The 16353-nt window shown below is 37.2% G+C and overlaps 1 protein-coding gene across 1 annotated transcript in view; it reads left to right on the plus strand.

The window, feature by feature from the left end:
- The window catches only part of LOC135474039 (E3 ubiquitin-protein ligase NEDD4-like), a 45754-nt gene extending 29401 nt beyond the window's left edge, over positions 1 to 16353 (plus strand). The window contains 17 exon segments of the mRNA XM_064754025.1: positions 1987 to 2130; positions 3003 to 3116; positions 3802 to 3856; positions 4230 to 4282; positions 4542 to 4607; positions 4883 to 4989; positions 5649 to 5771; positions 6479 to 6600; positions 7588 to 7658; positions 8171 to 8266; positions 8869 to 8919; positions 8921 to 8943; positions 9207 to 9327; positions 9866 to 9973; positions 11258 to 11335; positions 11337 to 11428; positions 13660 to 16353. Coding sequence (XP_064610095.1) covers positions 1987 to 2130; positions 3003 to 3116; positions 3802 to 3856; positions 4230 to 4282; positions 4542 to 4607; positions 4883 to 4989; positions 5649 to 5771; positions 6479 to 6600; positions 7588 to 7658; positions 8171 to 8266; positions 8869 to 8919; positions 8921 to 8943; positions 9207 to 9327; positions 9866 to 9973; positions 11258 to 11335; positions 11337 to 11428; positions 13660 to 13762 — 1527 coding nt within the window. The 3' untranslated portion in view covers positions 13763 to 16353.

Here is a 16353-nt window from a genome sequence, read left to right on the forward strand (position 1 = left end):
AAAAACCAAATGAAGTTTTATTCAGTACTGTTTGATCTCTTGTGTAATTCCATATATCTGACCACATTTTATTCCTTGGCTGCCCCCTTATGTACACTTGACTACCTGGCATGTGTATACATATTTATTCATAAGCTCTTGTAATACTGGAGCAAATACCCCGTCACCTCATGTATACACATGCCGGTGTCAATTCACTGGCTAGATGGGGCAGTAGAGCACCACAGTTTGACACCTCTACCCATGTGAATTGTTGCACCTCAAATAATGAGGCTGTATTGGAGATTTGGGGCAAAATATCCATATTTGCTAATCAGATCAAATTTTCTGCATACTGGTATAACAAGAATAGCCAAATTATTGCCTTTCAGTAAATATCAGAATTATACCTGTACTATTCATAGTGTTAAAATGTTTAAAATGTGTCAGAAGTTTGAAAAGGAGTTACCTTATGACTTACTTAATAAATTTTAGGAACTTTATTACTGATATTGAACAGAAACCAGGTAACACCTGCGCAGATGAGGCTGATATTTTGTGAAAGGTTATTTGGGCTATTCTAAAATAATAGTAAATATTTTTGGATTTGTGCTGATCAATTTTTTGCCCCAAAAATCGGTATGGTACCTCTAAAATGTTTGTCTTATGTCCAATCAGAGACATCCGTAAGAGAACATTGTAGCACCTGGAATTTTACTCAAAACACGCCAAATACAGAATCAGTTATCTGTCAGGGGAGATAAGATTTTCTGGGTTAAAGCTACCAGCTTGGGTCCCGCTTGAACAGATTTGCAGTACCTAAAATTCAGCTTACCCTGGGCGCACCTTTTTCTTAAATCAGCCAGTCAGTGATGCTAATGTGTTGTGTATAATGTATATATCTGAATAATTGGCTGGTATTTTTTGCTTTTTTTTTTTTCGGAATGGGCAGGAGAAATGGAACAGGAGCAGACTTATTTCTGCGCTCAGTGATGATGCTCTGTCATAAATATCCACCTCTTCATACCAGTAGTTCTATGCATGGCACAGTTTAGTTACAGTGTATTCTGTTCTTTGAATTCTACAGTATTTATAGTCTTGTGTTTGCTTTTGCTTCCTATGCTTTAAGCACCAAGTGTCACATTAAGCCTGGTTTTTGAAACTCAAAGGCTAGAAAAGTAGTACTCTTATAAAATGAATGGAAATTATGGTGGTTTTTCAAACAAGAGAATAGAGGCGCTTATTTTGGGCTGTGCAGGCGCTCCAGAGCAAAGCATATGGTGTTTTGTGCGCGTTAACTGTATATGTAGCAGCTTCATTACCGATATTTCCCTAAACTTATGAGCACTGTAAAGCAAGATTACATATATAAGTCTATTGAACTCTCCTGGTAACATGTCATATCCGAAAAATTTTTGATAACACATAAAAGATATCTCTTGTTCGCAGTTGCATTCTGATTTATTTGAGTTGAATAAAGCAGTTCTGCAATATGAGTGGCTGATTTCAGATCTAACCATACGTTGATTTAAAAAGTTTTTACTGGTGCGTGTTTCTAGACAATAACAAATTTTTGACTGTCACAAGTTTATTTTTATTCAAGGACTAAAATCAGTTTCCATAGCAAAAAGAATTTTTTTCTGAAAGATGAAAGACAATCAAAGAGAATGTGCTGTATTATGTATTGCCTGCAGTGTACATGGATGTTCTGCATTCAGTTTATTTCTAAGGTAAATAACTGTGTCATCATAGAGCAAAAGGCCTTGTTCAACAGTTTATACCTTGCATCAAAACTCTTTTGTAGTTGCTGTCAGTTCATAAATATTTAATATAACCGACAGAATCTATACCTGTTGAATCAGAATGATGAGTGTACACTTTCTAGCCCACTTAATTACAAATTTGCTGTTGTTTATATGAATTGTAAGCATTGCTGTTGTTGTAGATGTGGATTTAGAAAACGTTGTTGTTGTTATGGATTGTAAGCGTTGTTGTTGTTTGCTTCAGCCTCGTTTACAGCGGAGCACAACCTCGGTGCAGGAGGGGAACGAGAATGGAGGTGATGAACCACTGCCAGCAGGCTGGGCCATGTCTGTGGCACCTAATGGGAGGGTGTTCTACATCAACCATAATGAGAGAATAACCAGCTGGGTAAGTTGTATGGTACTCCCCTCATAACTTTTTTCGTAAATGATGTCGCCTTATGGCACTATAGCCCGGGCAACGTCTGTTTCGAGAAGTTTGACTTACAAAGTTTTGTTAAATTGGCCCCCTGTTCGCTACCTCTGCTGAAAGAGCTTACAAATCTGTTACAAATGACTAATAAACATAATCCAGTAGGTTAATCAGTTGTGGGCAATCGGGGACACCAGGCATTGCTGAAGTAGTTTTTATTTCACTGGAAATGCCATTAGTCAACACCCTACCTCCATGCAAACTATGAATATTACATGATATTACATTTTATGAAGAATATTACACCCTTCACTTTGACCAGTAAAAATTTGTACTCGTTTACTAAGGTATTTTGCTTGAACAGAACATTCATAAACACGTATTATGTAACTTTTCACCGAAAACCTTTCGACAGAACTTGGAATCGATAGATTTGAATGGCAGGGAGTATTTGGAGAAAGTAGCTGTATTCCGCATGGCAGCTTGTGCATTGCCGAGTTCAGAGAACCTAATGCTGTAATCCATAAAACAACAGTGACCTCTATTTGAATAACTCTACTAGCTTTCATTGATCACATTCACAGCAGTGTATCTCTATTTTACCCACTGTTGTTTTTCTGCACGTGACATCCAGATAATTTTGTTTTCTGAAATCATAGGTAATAATTTGCAGTATTGATAATATGTGTAAAACAGACTTTTAAAATTTTTTTTTTTTTTTTGTATAAAATTGTTGTTTTTGTTGTTGTATTTTGACATGAATGGAACACGTCTGATATTTTGTACATTGAATTAGCACAATGAATTTTTGCTTGATTGAGACCAGCGACTTTTTTCTGCGATTTCAGGACGATCCTCGTCAGAACCGTCGCTCAAACTCAATGAGGAGTCTGGAGGTGCCTAACCCTATTTGGAGGAGCTCGTCTAATGAGGACTTACTACGGGACTTAGGACCCCTTCCAGTAGGTCAAATCCCACACAGTATCCACTACCTTATTACATTACCAAACTATTTATTTATTGATTTTATTTCTTTGATTGGTGTTTTACGCTGTACTCAAGAATATTTCACTCATGCAGCAACGGTCAGGGAAGCCTGTGGCCATTTGTAGGTTGCTGACAGAGCTTCCGTGCCACATACGTCCGAAGAGGAAGCCAGCATAAACTTACCACTCACTTGTACCAAACGGTATTTGTTACAGTCTTTACTGTGGTGTAAAGGTGACATACACTACTGAATAATGCAAACATTAGAAGAGGTTTTATACATTTTGTTTGTTTGATTCTGAGTAATCCTACATTTTCGGAACTTTTGTGTGCGCTTATAGAGGTACGAGTAACTGTGCCCCAATCATCAGTGTCATTACCTGTATCTAGAAGTTTCAAACTCATGACCTGAAATACAGAAAGAAAGAATGCCAGTACCCACCAACTGTTTTTCTTTTAATTATACATGTAATGAACATAGGTTGTTTTGTTTTTCTCTTTCAAAGCCCTTTAAAAGCCTGAAAAGATATTTCCTTATCAAGCAGTCAGATGATACAAGCTTGGTGCATTAAGGACTTGGTACTTTGCCAACAGATTCAAAAACAAATCTTAAATTAGAATTTAGTGTCAAAGTTAATCTGATTGTGTTTTCTGTTGCAGCCTGGTTGGGAAGAAAGAACACATTCAGATGGCAGAGTGTTTTACATAGATCACAGTAAGTGTCATTTATTATTACTGTTGTGGCTTTAAGACCTAATCCATCATTCACAGTCGATGTGCTAGGAAATCCTGGAGCAGCTTGAAATGGCTACAAAAGTGATTTATTACCAACCTTGGGGCAACAGTTTGAAAAATTGTAGTGTGTAAGGTTTTGTAAATAGTGCTATGCAAAGTTGGATATAACCCAAACAACATCACAGAAAAATAAATGCTAATTATTTCTTTGAAAAATCCAATTGAATTTGTTTCCATTTCGTCTTGTAGTGGTGAGGTATACATTTGAATCCCCGTTGGTTACAAAGTAGATTTGTTATGTGGGTCACATTAAGAGGAGGGTGATGAACATGTGTTTGTCTGTCTCTCCCCAGATACACATCACACTCAGTGGGAGGACCCTAGACTACAGAAGTTCTCAGGACCAGTAAGTTTTCACCCCCTATAAGCAGTATGGGGGAAGCAGCTGTAGCCCATGCCTGGTGTAACATATATAGCAAAATGTTGTGAAATTTCTGTCATGCTAATGCTGGAAAGTTATGACATTTTTAAGGCCTTGTAATTTAATAAAACAAAATAAGCATATGTAAATGAACTGTGAAATAGTCCTAATTTTTTATCAGTGTACACATATTATCTCGTTGATCTTGAATACTGGCCATAAAACTGTATCACTTTTCTTTCAGGCTGTACCATATTCTAGAGACTACAAAAGAAAATATGACTACTTTAGATCAAAACTTAGGAAACCAGTGAGTATATTTTATGACATGTATTTGTGTTAAAGTGAAATGTGAACCTTTCAGTACAGGTAAAACGATAATTCAAGCGAAGATAAAATGGGAAATAATATTTATGATATTCAAATTTCATTGTAGAGTATCTTATCTTTGCACCCTAGTTGTTAACACAGTATTCTGTTCTTGATTCAATCCAGAAAACTTCAATAAAACGGAAGTACCTTCTATGTACATGTAATATGAAGCTTATTAATGTATAACGTTGTTATTTTGTTTTTTTTTTTCAGGCAAACATACCAAATAAAATAGACATCAAAGTAACACGTCGAAATGTATTAGAGGATTCCTTCCGTGTGATCATGAATGTCAAGAAAACAGATCTCCTGAAAACTAGGTAATTTTCACGTGTTGATTTTTGTGTGCACATCATTAGGTTCCTGTGTTTTCAAGGCAGAGATTTGATGCAATGAACACCAAACAGATGTAGGCCAGTTGGCTAGAAGGATGAGAAAATCAAGGATAAATTTTTATGCTAATTAGCCAGAGGGAAAGCAATAAATCTATGTTAGTTATCTAGAAGGATGGGGAAAGCAACAGATTTTTTCTGATTAGCCAAAAGGATGAGAAATTTTCAACAGATTTATGCTACGTGGACAGAAGGATAAGAAAATCAGCAACAGATTTATGCTATTTAGACAGAAGGATGAGCAGAGCAACAAGAATTTTATGGTATTTAGACAGAAAGATGAGGAAAGCAACAATAATTTTGTGCTGGTTAGACAGAAAGATGAGCAAAGCAACAATAATTTTATGCTATTTAGACAGAAGGATGAGCAAAGCAACAATAATTTTGTGCTGGTTAGCTGCAGTTAGACAGAAGGATGAGAAAAACAGCAGCAAATTTATACTAGTCAGCCAGAAGGTTGTGAAATCAAGAACAGGTCACACTGGTTTCCCAGGTCCTGAAGGATGAAAAATACTGAACACAAGTCTACACCGTAAGAGACAATTATTATTGTAGTGGTTTGTAATAAACTGATGTCCCATTTTCAGACTGTGGATTGAGTTTGATGGAGAAGTGGGGTTGGATTACGGTGGGGTTGCTAGGGAATGGTTTTATCTTCTGTCCAAGGAGATGTTCAACCCGTACTATGGCCTCTTTGAGTATTCTGCCACGTAAGTTCAAAACTGTTATCCCAAATAACTGTGATACTCTTACTGCGATTATAGCATTTGGTAAACACATCCAACTTCTCTGCACTGCAATTTTTCCCACATTGATCAGTTCACAAATTTGACATTCCATTGTTTTTCTGCAGTGACTGTTTCAGTTTGTGATAAATATTAAACTAACTGTATGCAGATCTGACACTGTAGGGTTATTTGGAGCATTTTCTCATTCTGTGAATAGAACATGTTCCCATATGTAATATTAATATATTAGCTAACACAGTATATACTGCATAAATTTATAATGATAATACCGTATTGAAATTTTTATATGCTTCATATTGAAATAAAAGCATTTTAGATATGTCATTGCTCTTTGTAAACTGTTGAAAAGATAACAATAGATAATGATTTGAGTTGCTGTAAACTTTACAATATGTATAATAATTCAGTAGAATTTACCTTATTTCCTCAACTATTCACATATAAAAGAGGAGTTTTCGATGCATTTTTTAGCCCTTTTTAATTACGCTTTAGAAGCAAGACCACATCGGTGGGGTTGGCCAATTTTATGACTTCACAGAAAGTATAATTTTATTAGCCGACACCAAAATAATGCCCTCAGAATATGCTTGTGTAAATATCTTGCAAAGATATATGAAAAGGTTGATGAATTGCAGTAAACAGATTTGTTGTGTTCTCTTTTTTACCAGGGACAACTACACACTGCAGATCAACCCATTGTCTGGTTTAGCCAATGAGGAGCATCTGGCCTACTTTGAATTTATTGGTCGGGTGGCAGGGATGGCTGTGTTTCATGGCAAACTTCTGGATGGTATGTACATGTGCATGTACTTATGTACTTGTTTATGTGTTTGTATGATTTGTGTTTAATCCCTGTGCTTAGGAGCTTTTCACTTTAATATACATTAATATACATTAGTGGCTAGACTTTTGAGTGGAAGAAACCCACCCATGTACCTGACAATCACATGACTACATTTTAAGCCAAGTCCAAAGTTTCCTGAAGACTACTTCTTTCTCACCAGTATGATGTGTATACCTGTATGTGGCATGAGGAAAAACTCATCAGTAACTTGCCAGTGGCCTCCTCCACTCTTAAAACTGGATTACTGTGCAAATGTTTCAAAATATGGGTTGCAGAGGAGGTTGAAAAGCTTGAGGAATTAGGGTATGATTGTTAAAGTGAATAATTCTTGAATGTGGCAGTAAAGATTTATTTGTTTATTTGATTGGTGTTTTACGTCGTACTCAAGAATATTTCACTTATACGACGGCCACCAGCATTATGGTGGGAGGAAACCGGGTAGAGCCCGGTGAAAACCCACAACCATCCACAGGTTGTTGACAGACCTTTCCACATACGGCTAGAGAGAAAGCTGGCAGAACATTGTAATATATTTTAAAAAAATAAATAAATATTCTATGTCTGTCAAAAACATGCTGACTGTATTTTACATTCTTGCTCATGGTGTTATCAAGGGTCTGCTAATGTCTGTTATTCACTGCTGCAGAGGGGCCTCCGTGGCTCAGTCGGTTAGCGCGCTAGCGCAGTGTAATGACCCAGGAGCCTCTCACCAATGCGGTTGCTGTGAGTTCAAGTCCAGCTCATGCTGGCTTCCTCTCCGGCCGTACGTGGGAAGGTCTCTCAGCAACCTGCGGATTGTCGTGGGTTTCCCCCGGGCTCTGCCCGGTTTCCACCTACCATAATGCTGGCCGCCATCGTATAAGTGAAATATTCTTGAGTACGGCGTAAAACACCAGTCAAATAAATAAATAAATAAATAAATCACTGTTGCAGCATTTTTCATCCGACCTTTCTACAAGATGATGTTATCCAAGCCCATAAACCTGACCGACATGGAGTCAGTGGTGAGTGCAGGGGACATTACCCATACTCCTAGCCTTGTGCAGTCTCGAAAAACAGAGAACAACATGACATTGCTAGACATTACTTCTATGCTGGAAAATGTTAAACCAATCATTTTAAAAACCTACAAGAAGAATATTTCCCCGTTCAAAGTGAAGCCCTGAAAATGAGCTTGTGTATATGCCGATCACTTTGGTGCTGTTATACGTAGGCAATGTAAAGGTTAAGAGTCTTTTTTAGAGAAATAGTTTCCAGTTTTGATTGGAGAATAAAGAATAATTTTTTTTTTTTAAATCTATTTAGCCTTTAAAAAGCCTATCTATTTTAAACAAATGGACCAAAATTTGCTCAATGGAAAGGAAGATATGTAAATTTAAGGAAAGTCACTTTCTTTCTGTCTTAACTTCTATTCCTCCAGCAAACTTTTATTATGATGTCTCATCATCAGTTTTGTGATGGGATCCGTGTCAAGGGAGGTAACTCTGTTTGACCTATGCTGTTTGTTTGTCTCCAGGACTCTGAATATTACAATTCGCTGATCTGGATCCTGGAGAATGACCCAGAAGACTTGGATCTCCGATTTTCTGTGGAGGAGGAAATCTTTGGAGAGGTAAACAGACTTCAACAGGCAGTAAAACATACCCTTTTTACACAAACAAATGTTCTGAGCTACTCTAGAGTACATACTGCATGGGTTTCCCAGCATCACTGAAAGCTGTTGACAGCTTATTCTTCCTCCTGATAGCTAGCTTTTGTATACATCAGTTCTGGATGCTTTCATGATGAGCTGTGATGCTAATTTGTGTTAATGAAATTGATCTTGATGATCTTGAATTCAGACATTTTTTGATGGTAGATAGCCTGGATAGGGATTTCACTTGGTATTGATTTTTTCTATTCACTTAAGTCATTGTTTTTTTTTCTGCATATAGTCGACAAGTTTGATACTTAAGGGAAGATTCTGTAATACTTACAAAATTCATTAACAGTGTGGTCGGCTTAATTTGAGTAGTTTTATTACTCCAGTATTCTTTCATGTGAAGAGGTGAGAAGAATTTAAAATTTGATAAAATTAGATATGATACCACATGTAGTTCCTATATCTGGTACTGTTTTTGTTTTGTTATTTTTATTATTTTTGGTTTTTAAGTAAGCCTGGCATATAAATGACATACACTGTATGCTACATTTGATTGTGTGTTTTTTCTTCAGATCCAGGAGCGACCGTTGAAGCCTGGTGGCAGTGACATTGCTGTAACAAAATGACAACAAGAAGGAGTATATAGAGTAAGTGTTGATATCACCTATTATATATAGTACTTTAGCCAAGTGAGTCAATCAGAACTCTCAAGCTACTTGAGGAGAGTTTGCAGTGGAAGTAATAGAAAAATCCAAACAAGATCAACTTCATTTCATTGTAAACATTCCCCAACTCCACCTGTAAATCCAAGTGTTTTGGTATTAGTAGTAGAATTATGAGAAAAAAGGCATATGGAAGGAACAATTTTCCAGATTTTAATATGGTTTTCTTTTTTTTTTTTTGCTTGTAGACTTGTGATCAAATGGCGATTTGTCTCTCGAGTGGAAATTCAGATGACGGCTTTCATGAAAGGCTTCAGCGCTCTTGTGCCACAGGACATGCTGAGGATATTTGATGAGAATGAGGTGGAGGTAAGCCATATCAATGACCTTTAGATTTGAAGATATTTGATGTCAAAAGTGGGGCAGTATCTATGCATAATTCAATGCATTCTCCACAGTTGGATATTTCATGTATGTGGGGCAGGAATAATTAGTTGTCCAGAGTTTATGAAATTAAAATTATGATGGGTCCTGTCGGATGTCATCAACGGTCATCATGATGTTGAATTTATGATTCTGCTTTGTTGATATGTACCTTTTTTTAGTGATAAAAATCACACTTAAGTGATATGTTGAACAGGATTGTGTTAACTGAATGATTTGCATTAAAAGCCATTTCAGGGGAGAGAACTCCATCTGCCTGTTTTCTGTTTGTAAGACATTCTGTGAAAAGCCTGTGCCCAGTTTCACGTACATGTACCACAATCACACATATAGCACAATGGTGCAGTAACAGTGATGTATAAAATGTCATATGATGTGTACAATAGAATAATGTCATATGCCGCTTTATGAACTGGGCCCAGTCCTGCTTATTAATAAAACTTTTTTTTTTTTTTTGCTGTAGTTGGTGATGTGTGGCTTACAGGACATAGATGTGAATGACTGGAAGAGGAACACGGCTTACAAGGGTGACTACAACCCTAACCACCCAGTCATCATCAATTACTGGCGGGTAGGTGCAGATTTAGGTTAAACAATTTGAGACTTACTTTAGCTGCCATATTCCTCTAAATAACGTAGGTTCGCACTCGAGCCCCTTGTTCATCAATAACACCTTTTGAGAGATGTTTTTACCATACCCTCTCAATAATTACAGACACTTGCTAATTGAGACATACTGGAAGTAAGCAGGTAGATCACAGAAGTCTCCAGCGAAGGGCTCATAGCGGGTGGTATTGACGTGCAAGCAGGTCCAGCTGGAGTATAGGCCTACCCTGGCCAGGCTTTCCTGACAGCTTGTTCGCAGCAACTTACGAAGTCGTTTTTCAGTACACACTGGTTTAAAAAAAAAATATATATAACCAAAAAATATTGATACTAGAACATCAATATAGTGAAAATACCTCTTTTCCATAAGTCTCACCATGCTGTTTTCCCGGCTGCGTTTTACAAATCATGCAATCAGATGTTTAAAGTCGATGGTTGTGTGTCATTATTTACAGGGGAACATTCAACACCCTACCACATTAGGTATTATAGGTATCATTAGGTATCAGCAGGATTGTCTTGAATCCACCGATCGCTTGTCTTCCTCCTCACTTGTGTTTTGGGCCCATATAAAAATAGAACATGGATGATTGGGGTTTTTATCATTGAATTAACAATGCTTTCTTAGAAATGTGGATAAAACACCTACAGCAAGTTTGTCCTACTTGTAGGTAGACTTCAGTGGGAAAATGATATAAAAAATGATATACAGCTGAGTTTCATTGAGGAGGTGGACAGGGGAGAGCTATAGGCTATAGATACAACAGGGAAACCTCTGCACTAGCCAGGTGCATGCCTAACAAACATACTTATTTAAACCTGCTGCCCATCCAGTTTGAGCTAGATTCTTTGAGGAGAGCTAAACAACTGTGGAAATAGGAACGCTTTTGTCGAATGAGGCATTGAAAACTAATGTTAGCTGAACAGTGCAGCACGGTACTCAGATATAGCAGGACATAGGACTTTGAATCTAAATCCTGTATACTTGTATATCCTTGCTGATAGAGGAGAGGTATGGAAATGTTGTTGGATTCAGACTGCATGTGGTTTTCACATTGTTGGCCAAACTTTTTGAAAAAGGTCATTTAAAAAGATTTTGACCCAGATAGCATTATTTATGGAAAAGTGTGCAATGCAGTTGACTCTTTTTATGAAAGTCCCTAAATTGATTGCCAGATTTTTTACAGTGTAAGTGTGTTGTGTATGTTCAGCCTTCACAAATTTTTTATGATGTTTTTTTCATTTTTAGGCTGTGTTTTCATTCAACAATGAGGTGCGATCGCGTCTGCTGCAATTTGTAACAGGCACTTCGCGGGTACCGATGAACGGGTTTTGCCGAGCTGTATGGCAGCAATGGTCCCCAGCTGTACACTATAGAGAAGTGGGGAAACACTGCGCAGCTCCCCAGGGCTCACACCTGGTAAGTCCCACACCCCAAAAAATCAAGAGGTCCAAGATCCGAGGTTCAAATCCCAAATCAGATTGTAATAAACTGATTTAGCACAGAGTGATTTGCTGTATCATCTAGTCAAATGAAAATAGGACGAATTCTGTTTCATATCATTTGTCAAATTCTACAAATCGCACCATGTTAAAACTGTTTACTTGAAATAGAGCTTGTCCTATTGGCATTTGATTAGACAAGTTTAAACGAATCAGTTTGACAAATTGAGTCTGGTGAATGCGGTTTCAAACCTTTTTCATTTAGCAGTCTGCTTTATGCTCGCTCTCTCAGGTCATATGTGGGAAGGTCTGCCACCAAGCTGTGCCCGGTTTCCTTTCGCCATAATGCTGGCCACCATTGTATAAGTGAAATATTCTTGAGTACGGCGTAAAACACCAATCAAATAAAACAAATAATAAAATTATGATCGCTTCATAACTAAGTTGCCAACCATTTGGCATATTACCACTAGGTAGGTAATATTCTTGAGTACGGCATAATATATCAATCAGATAAATAAATAAATAGATATTACCATTAGTAGAATCAACACTAAGCAATAAGTTGCCACCTTAAGGGGCCTTAGCTATGATGCAGTGATAACACCGACTGCTAAATGAAAAGGTTTCATGCCACATTCACATGATTCAATTTGTCACACTGATATGTTATACTCGTTACATTTCATAACATTCCCATCCATGCTGAGAGGGATGACATAAATACATGTATTGTAAACTTTTACATTCCCATATCACACAGCAATATTACATACATGACATCGTGTACAGCATCGCACTATATACAAGCCTGTGTAGGTCTACTTTTAAAAACCGGGCTCAACTTGTTGAGATACATGTTGTCCTCATGTTGTTGAAGTGTAACTAGTTGATAGAATATTCTTATGAAATTTGGAAATGATAACTTTCACTGTGCCTTGTGAATGCATTCTAAACCCAGCCCTGGATATGGAATTTGCACATTTTTCCTCTATCATAGTTCATGGTGTCGGTAAGCATCTCAAGTGCATTTGGAAGACCACTTGTCCTCCACATGTATGCTGTGGATATCTGTACGTTACATGTGGGAAAGTTTTCAGTAACTTGCCAGAGGTCTACGGTTTGTCAGGTTTGTCCCATCTGTAATACTTTGTGCCATCATGTAAGTGAAAAATTCTTGAGTATGGCAGTAAACAATTATTATAAACTGGTAAATAAAAAAATACATTGAGCATATTGCTTAGTATATCCAATACCTTGAGCATATTGCTTTGTATATCCAGTACATTGAGCATATTGCTTTGTATATCCAGTACATTGAACATATTGCTTTGTATATCCAATACATTGAGCACTTTGCTTTGTATATCCAGTACATTGAGCACTTTGCTTTGTATATCCAATACATTGAGCATATTGCTTTGTGGATGCCATATGCTGAGCTTGTTGCTTTGTGTGTCCAATACACTGAGCTTATTACTTTGTGTATTCCATGCACTGAGCATATTTTTTTGTGTATTCTGTGCGCTAAGCACATTGGTTTGTGTGCCCGATACGCTGAGCATAATGGTGTCCAATACATTGAGCACATTGCTTTATGTGTCCAATACATTAAGCATATTTGCTTTGTCTATTCCATAGACTGAGCTTATTGCTTTGTGTGTCCAATATACAGAGTATATTGCTTTGTGTATTCCAAAGACTGAGCATATTGCTTCGTGTCCAATACACTGAACATATTGCTTTGTGTGTCCAATACACCGAGCTTACTGGTTTGTATGCCCAGTACACTGAGCATATTGCTTTGTGTGTCCAATACACCGAGCTTATTGCTTTGTGTGCCCAATACACTGAGCATATTGCTTTGTGTGTCCAGTACACCGAGCTTATTGCTTTGTGTGCCCATTACACCGAGGTTATTGCTTTGTGTGTCCAATACACTGAGCTTATTGCTTTGTGTGCCCAATGAGGTGAGCTTATCGCTTTGTATGTTTAATACACTGAGCTTATTGCTTTGTGTGTTTCAATACACCAAGCTTATTGCTTTGTGTGTCCATTACACTGAGCTTCTTACTTTGTGTGCCCAATGATACACTGGGATTATTACTTTGCGTATGTTCCATACACTAACTTACCAGTTGCTTTGTGCAGTGATGATGTTGTTTTATGTTTGTTCCATACTCTTAGCCTTTTCCGTTTGCATTGTAGTTTTAACCGTCTGGACCTTCCGCCGTATGACTCTTACCATGAGCTGAGGAAGCGACTGATGATGGCCATAGAGAACACACAGGGCTTTGAAGGGGTGGATTGATGACAAGGGATGTCACTCAGAACTGGTCAACCCTCATTTGCAGGTCAAGTGGGGGCCCCACTAGACCCCTCTACAAACTGTACCAAACAGACAGTGTACACCTTGAGCTTGACACATCAACACCCAATGTTTGGGTGGTCCATAGAAGCCCATTTTACTATGATGAGATGGCAAGGTTCAATACCTTATTGTATCGATTCATTTTTACAGAATCAAAGCTGGTGTCTGGATTGGATTGTTAGGAAGTATGTTTATGTCTGTCCCCCCCCCCCCCCCCAACTTCCTAATGTTCAAATTCCATGCTGATATCTACGATAACATATACAAATGTATGTATGTTTATACGTCTCTTAATTGACCAGCCTATTCTACATGGACATTGTATATCCATACAACCATCTTAATGTTCTCATGGTGTATTTATTTACTTTTATCCCAGAGAAAGATATTTATAGAGCCCTGTTTGCAGTAAATATTGTGTTGTATGATTATTTTTCTTTTTTTTTTTTTTTTATGTGTAGAATTTTATTTTACAATTATAATTATAGTTGACCACAAGCAACTTATCGTAGATACATGACTGTATCATTCTGGGCTACATTTTAGAGACATTTTATTTTCACTCCGGCCATGTTTACAGCGCCCTTAGTAAGAAGTGTATGCAATAAATCCATATGCTTTAACCCTGCTCTCACTGACTTCTCTGTGAAGACATTTATTCAGAATTCATAGCCACCCCCTTTCTTCAAACATAACGTTAAACAAAATTCAATGAAAGTATCAAGTATTAAATGATAACATATATATTAGTGCAGTCCACAATGTTTTTTTTTTTTCAGATACAGTTATTAGTTTTAATATGGTGTGAAAGTGTAGTTTTCAAATGTATTTGAATTAACAAGGAAGTATGTGCTGTATGTTCCCAGAAACCTGATCTTGGTCATTTCAGTGGAAACTACAGCTTTAAACAGAAGTAAAATAAATGAATAAACAGTAGTCATGGCAACTATAAAGGTTTAACGAGCCACTGCCAGTTTTTAAGAATCTTGTTTCTGTCATCAAAGCTTTGGCAACTGTCCAGTGGAGTGGGCCCTGTGTGGATCTAAATCTTACCTTTTTATGCTGCTTCAGATATCGCTAAATCAGAGACAAAATCAAATCCACGGCTTAATTGACAGTCCTACAGGCAACTTTTTGACTGCTTTTGTTGGCAGTTCCTACGTATGGTTGCAGTAGCATACTGGTACAAATTTCTCAGCATGAAGGACTTACTAAATCTACTGTTCAACATTTTAGAATTGTTGCAATTAAACCATTACAATAGTAAGAGGATGATTTGCTTTGTTGGCGTTTTGAACAGCTATATAAATGTTAATTAGTATTTTAGATCCAGGGCGCAATAATAGTATTACATTATTGTCACATTCCAAGATATCAAGAGTTTTGAATAATGGCGAACTTTTTATGTGTGGCCTTTGTTGCAAGCTCATGGAAGTATCATTTTGATTAAAATGAAGTCATGGGAATAGCCACTGATTTTTGAGTATATTTGACCTAAAATTTTGCACATCAATTAAGTTACTCATTTTGCCTGATTCCAGTCCAGTTGATATTTGACAGACGTTTTGAGGTTTGTTTGATAGGTAGCATTAAGCTTCGGCACTAAAATAATACTTTATATGCTCCCGAAAAATGTACTTTTTGGGCGGACAAGTTTTTTTAGATAAATACAGTAATTCTGTGATTCATTTGTCAAGTAAATAGAGATTGGTGAACATCTTGTGTACCGATATGTAAAGTATATGTATGCAAATCAGACCATGTACCCAGTGATAGAGGAGCGTGGTACCTTGACCAGCATTTAAAACAACTTGGACAATCCAGAGTAAGGATGAATGACTAAGGGCTTTTTCCACAAGAGAGAAATCAGATGTTTAATTCTGATGTGTAAGGAATTCATGTAGTCCATGACCCCATGGTGTCAAATCATGATTTGTCTTTGTCTATCATTTGTCAGCTATCCTCAGTGTCAACTTTGGTTCAGAAAAGGAAGACTTTTCAAAGTGCAAATGTTGTGTGGATTGACATAAAAACAAGACGCACTTCAGCTTGATGGATAATTGAAAAAGTACAAATTTTGGTATGATTCAGAAACAGTTTACAGGAAGAGATTGACATGATGTGTATTGGAGTGTTTGCTTAAACAAGGTGAATACCATTGAAAGATGGGATAGGAAAGACAATGCTGTTGTAAACTTCATAAATCATTGTTAATTTTTTAAACATAATGCTGTTAATAGGCATGCTGGCTGGAATTCCCATTTTACCCCTCTCTGTGATGCACATTATGTAACCCTCGCACAAAAAGAGTCAAAATGTGATTGATAGGTCAGGTTCAAACAACCTTCAAACAAAGTCACTTGTCATTTTATAGGCGTCTCATGTAGATGATTTGAACATTTTATTATCAGTGTCTGTGTTGTTTTTGTTAAATACAATTTGAAAGCTGTGTGATATTTCGGGCATTATTGTCATTGTACAAATGTTTTAATGAGTGTGCCAGTCTATCTCCTCCCCCACCCCCTCCCACC

Source organism: Liolophura sinensis, chromosome 8 (assembly GCF_032854445.1).
Source record: "Liolophura sinensis isolate JHLJ2023 chromosome 8, CUHK_Ljap_v2, whole genome shotgun sequence".
In the NCBI taxonomy this organism is placed as follows: Eukaryota; Metazoa; Mollusca; class Polyplacophora; order Chitonida; family Chitonidae; genus Liolophura; species Liolophura sinensis.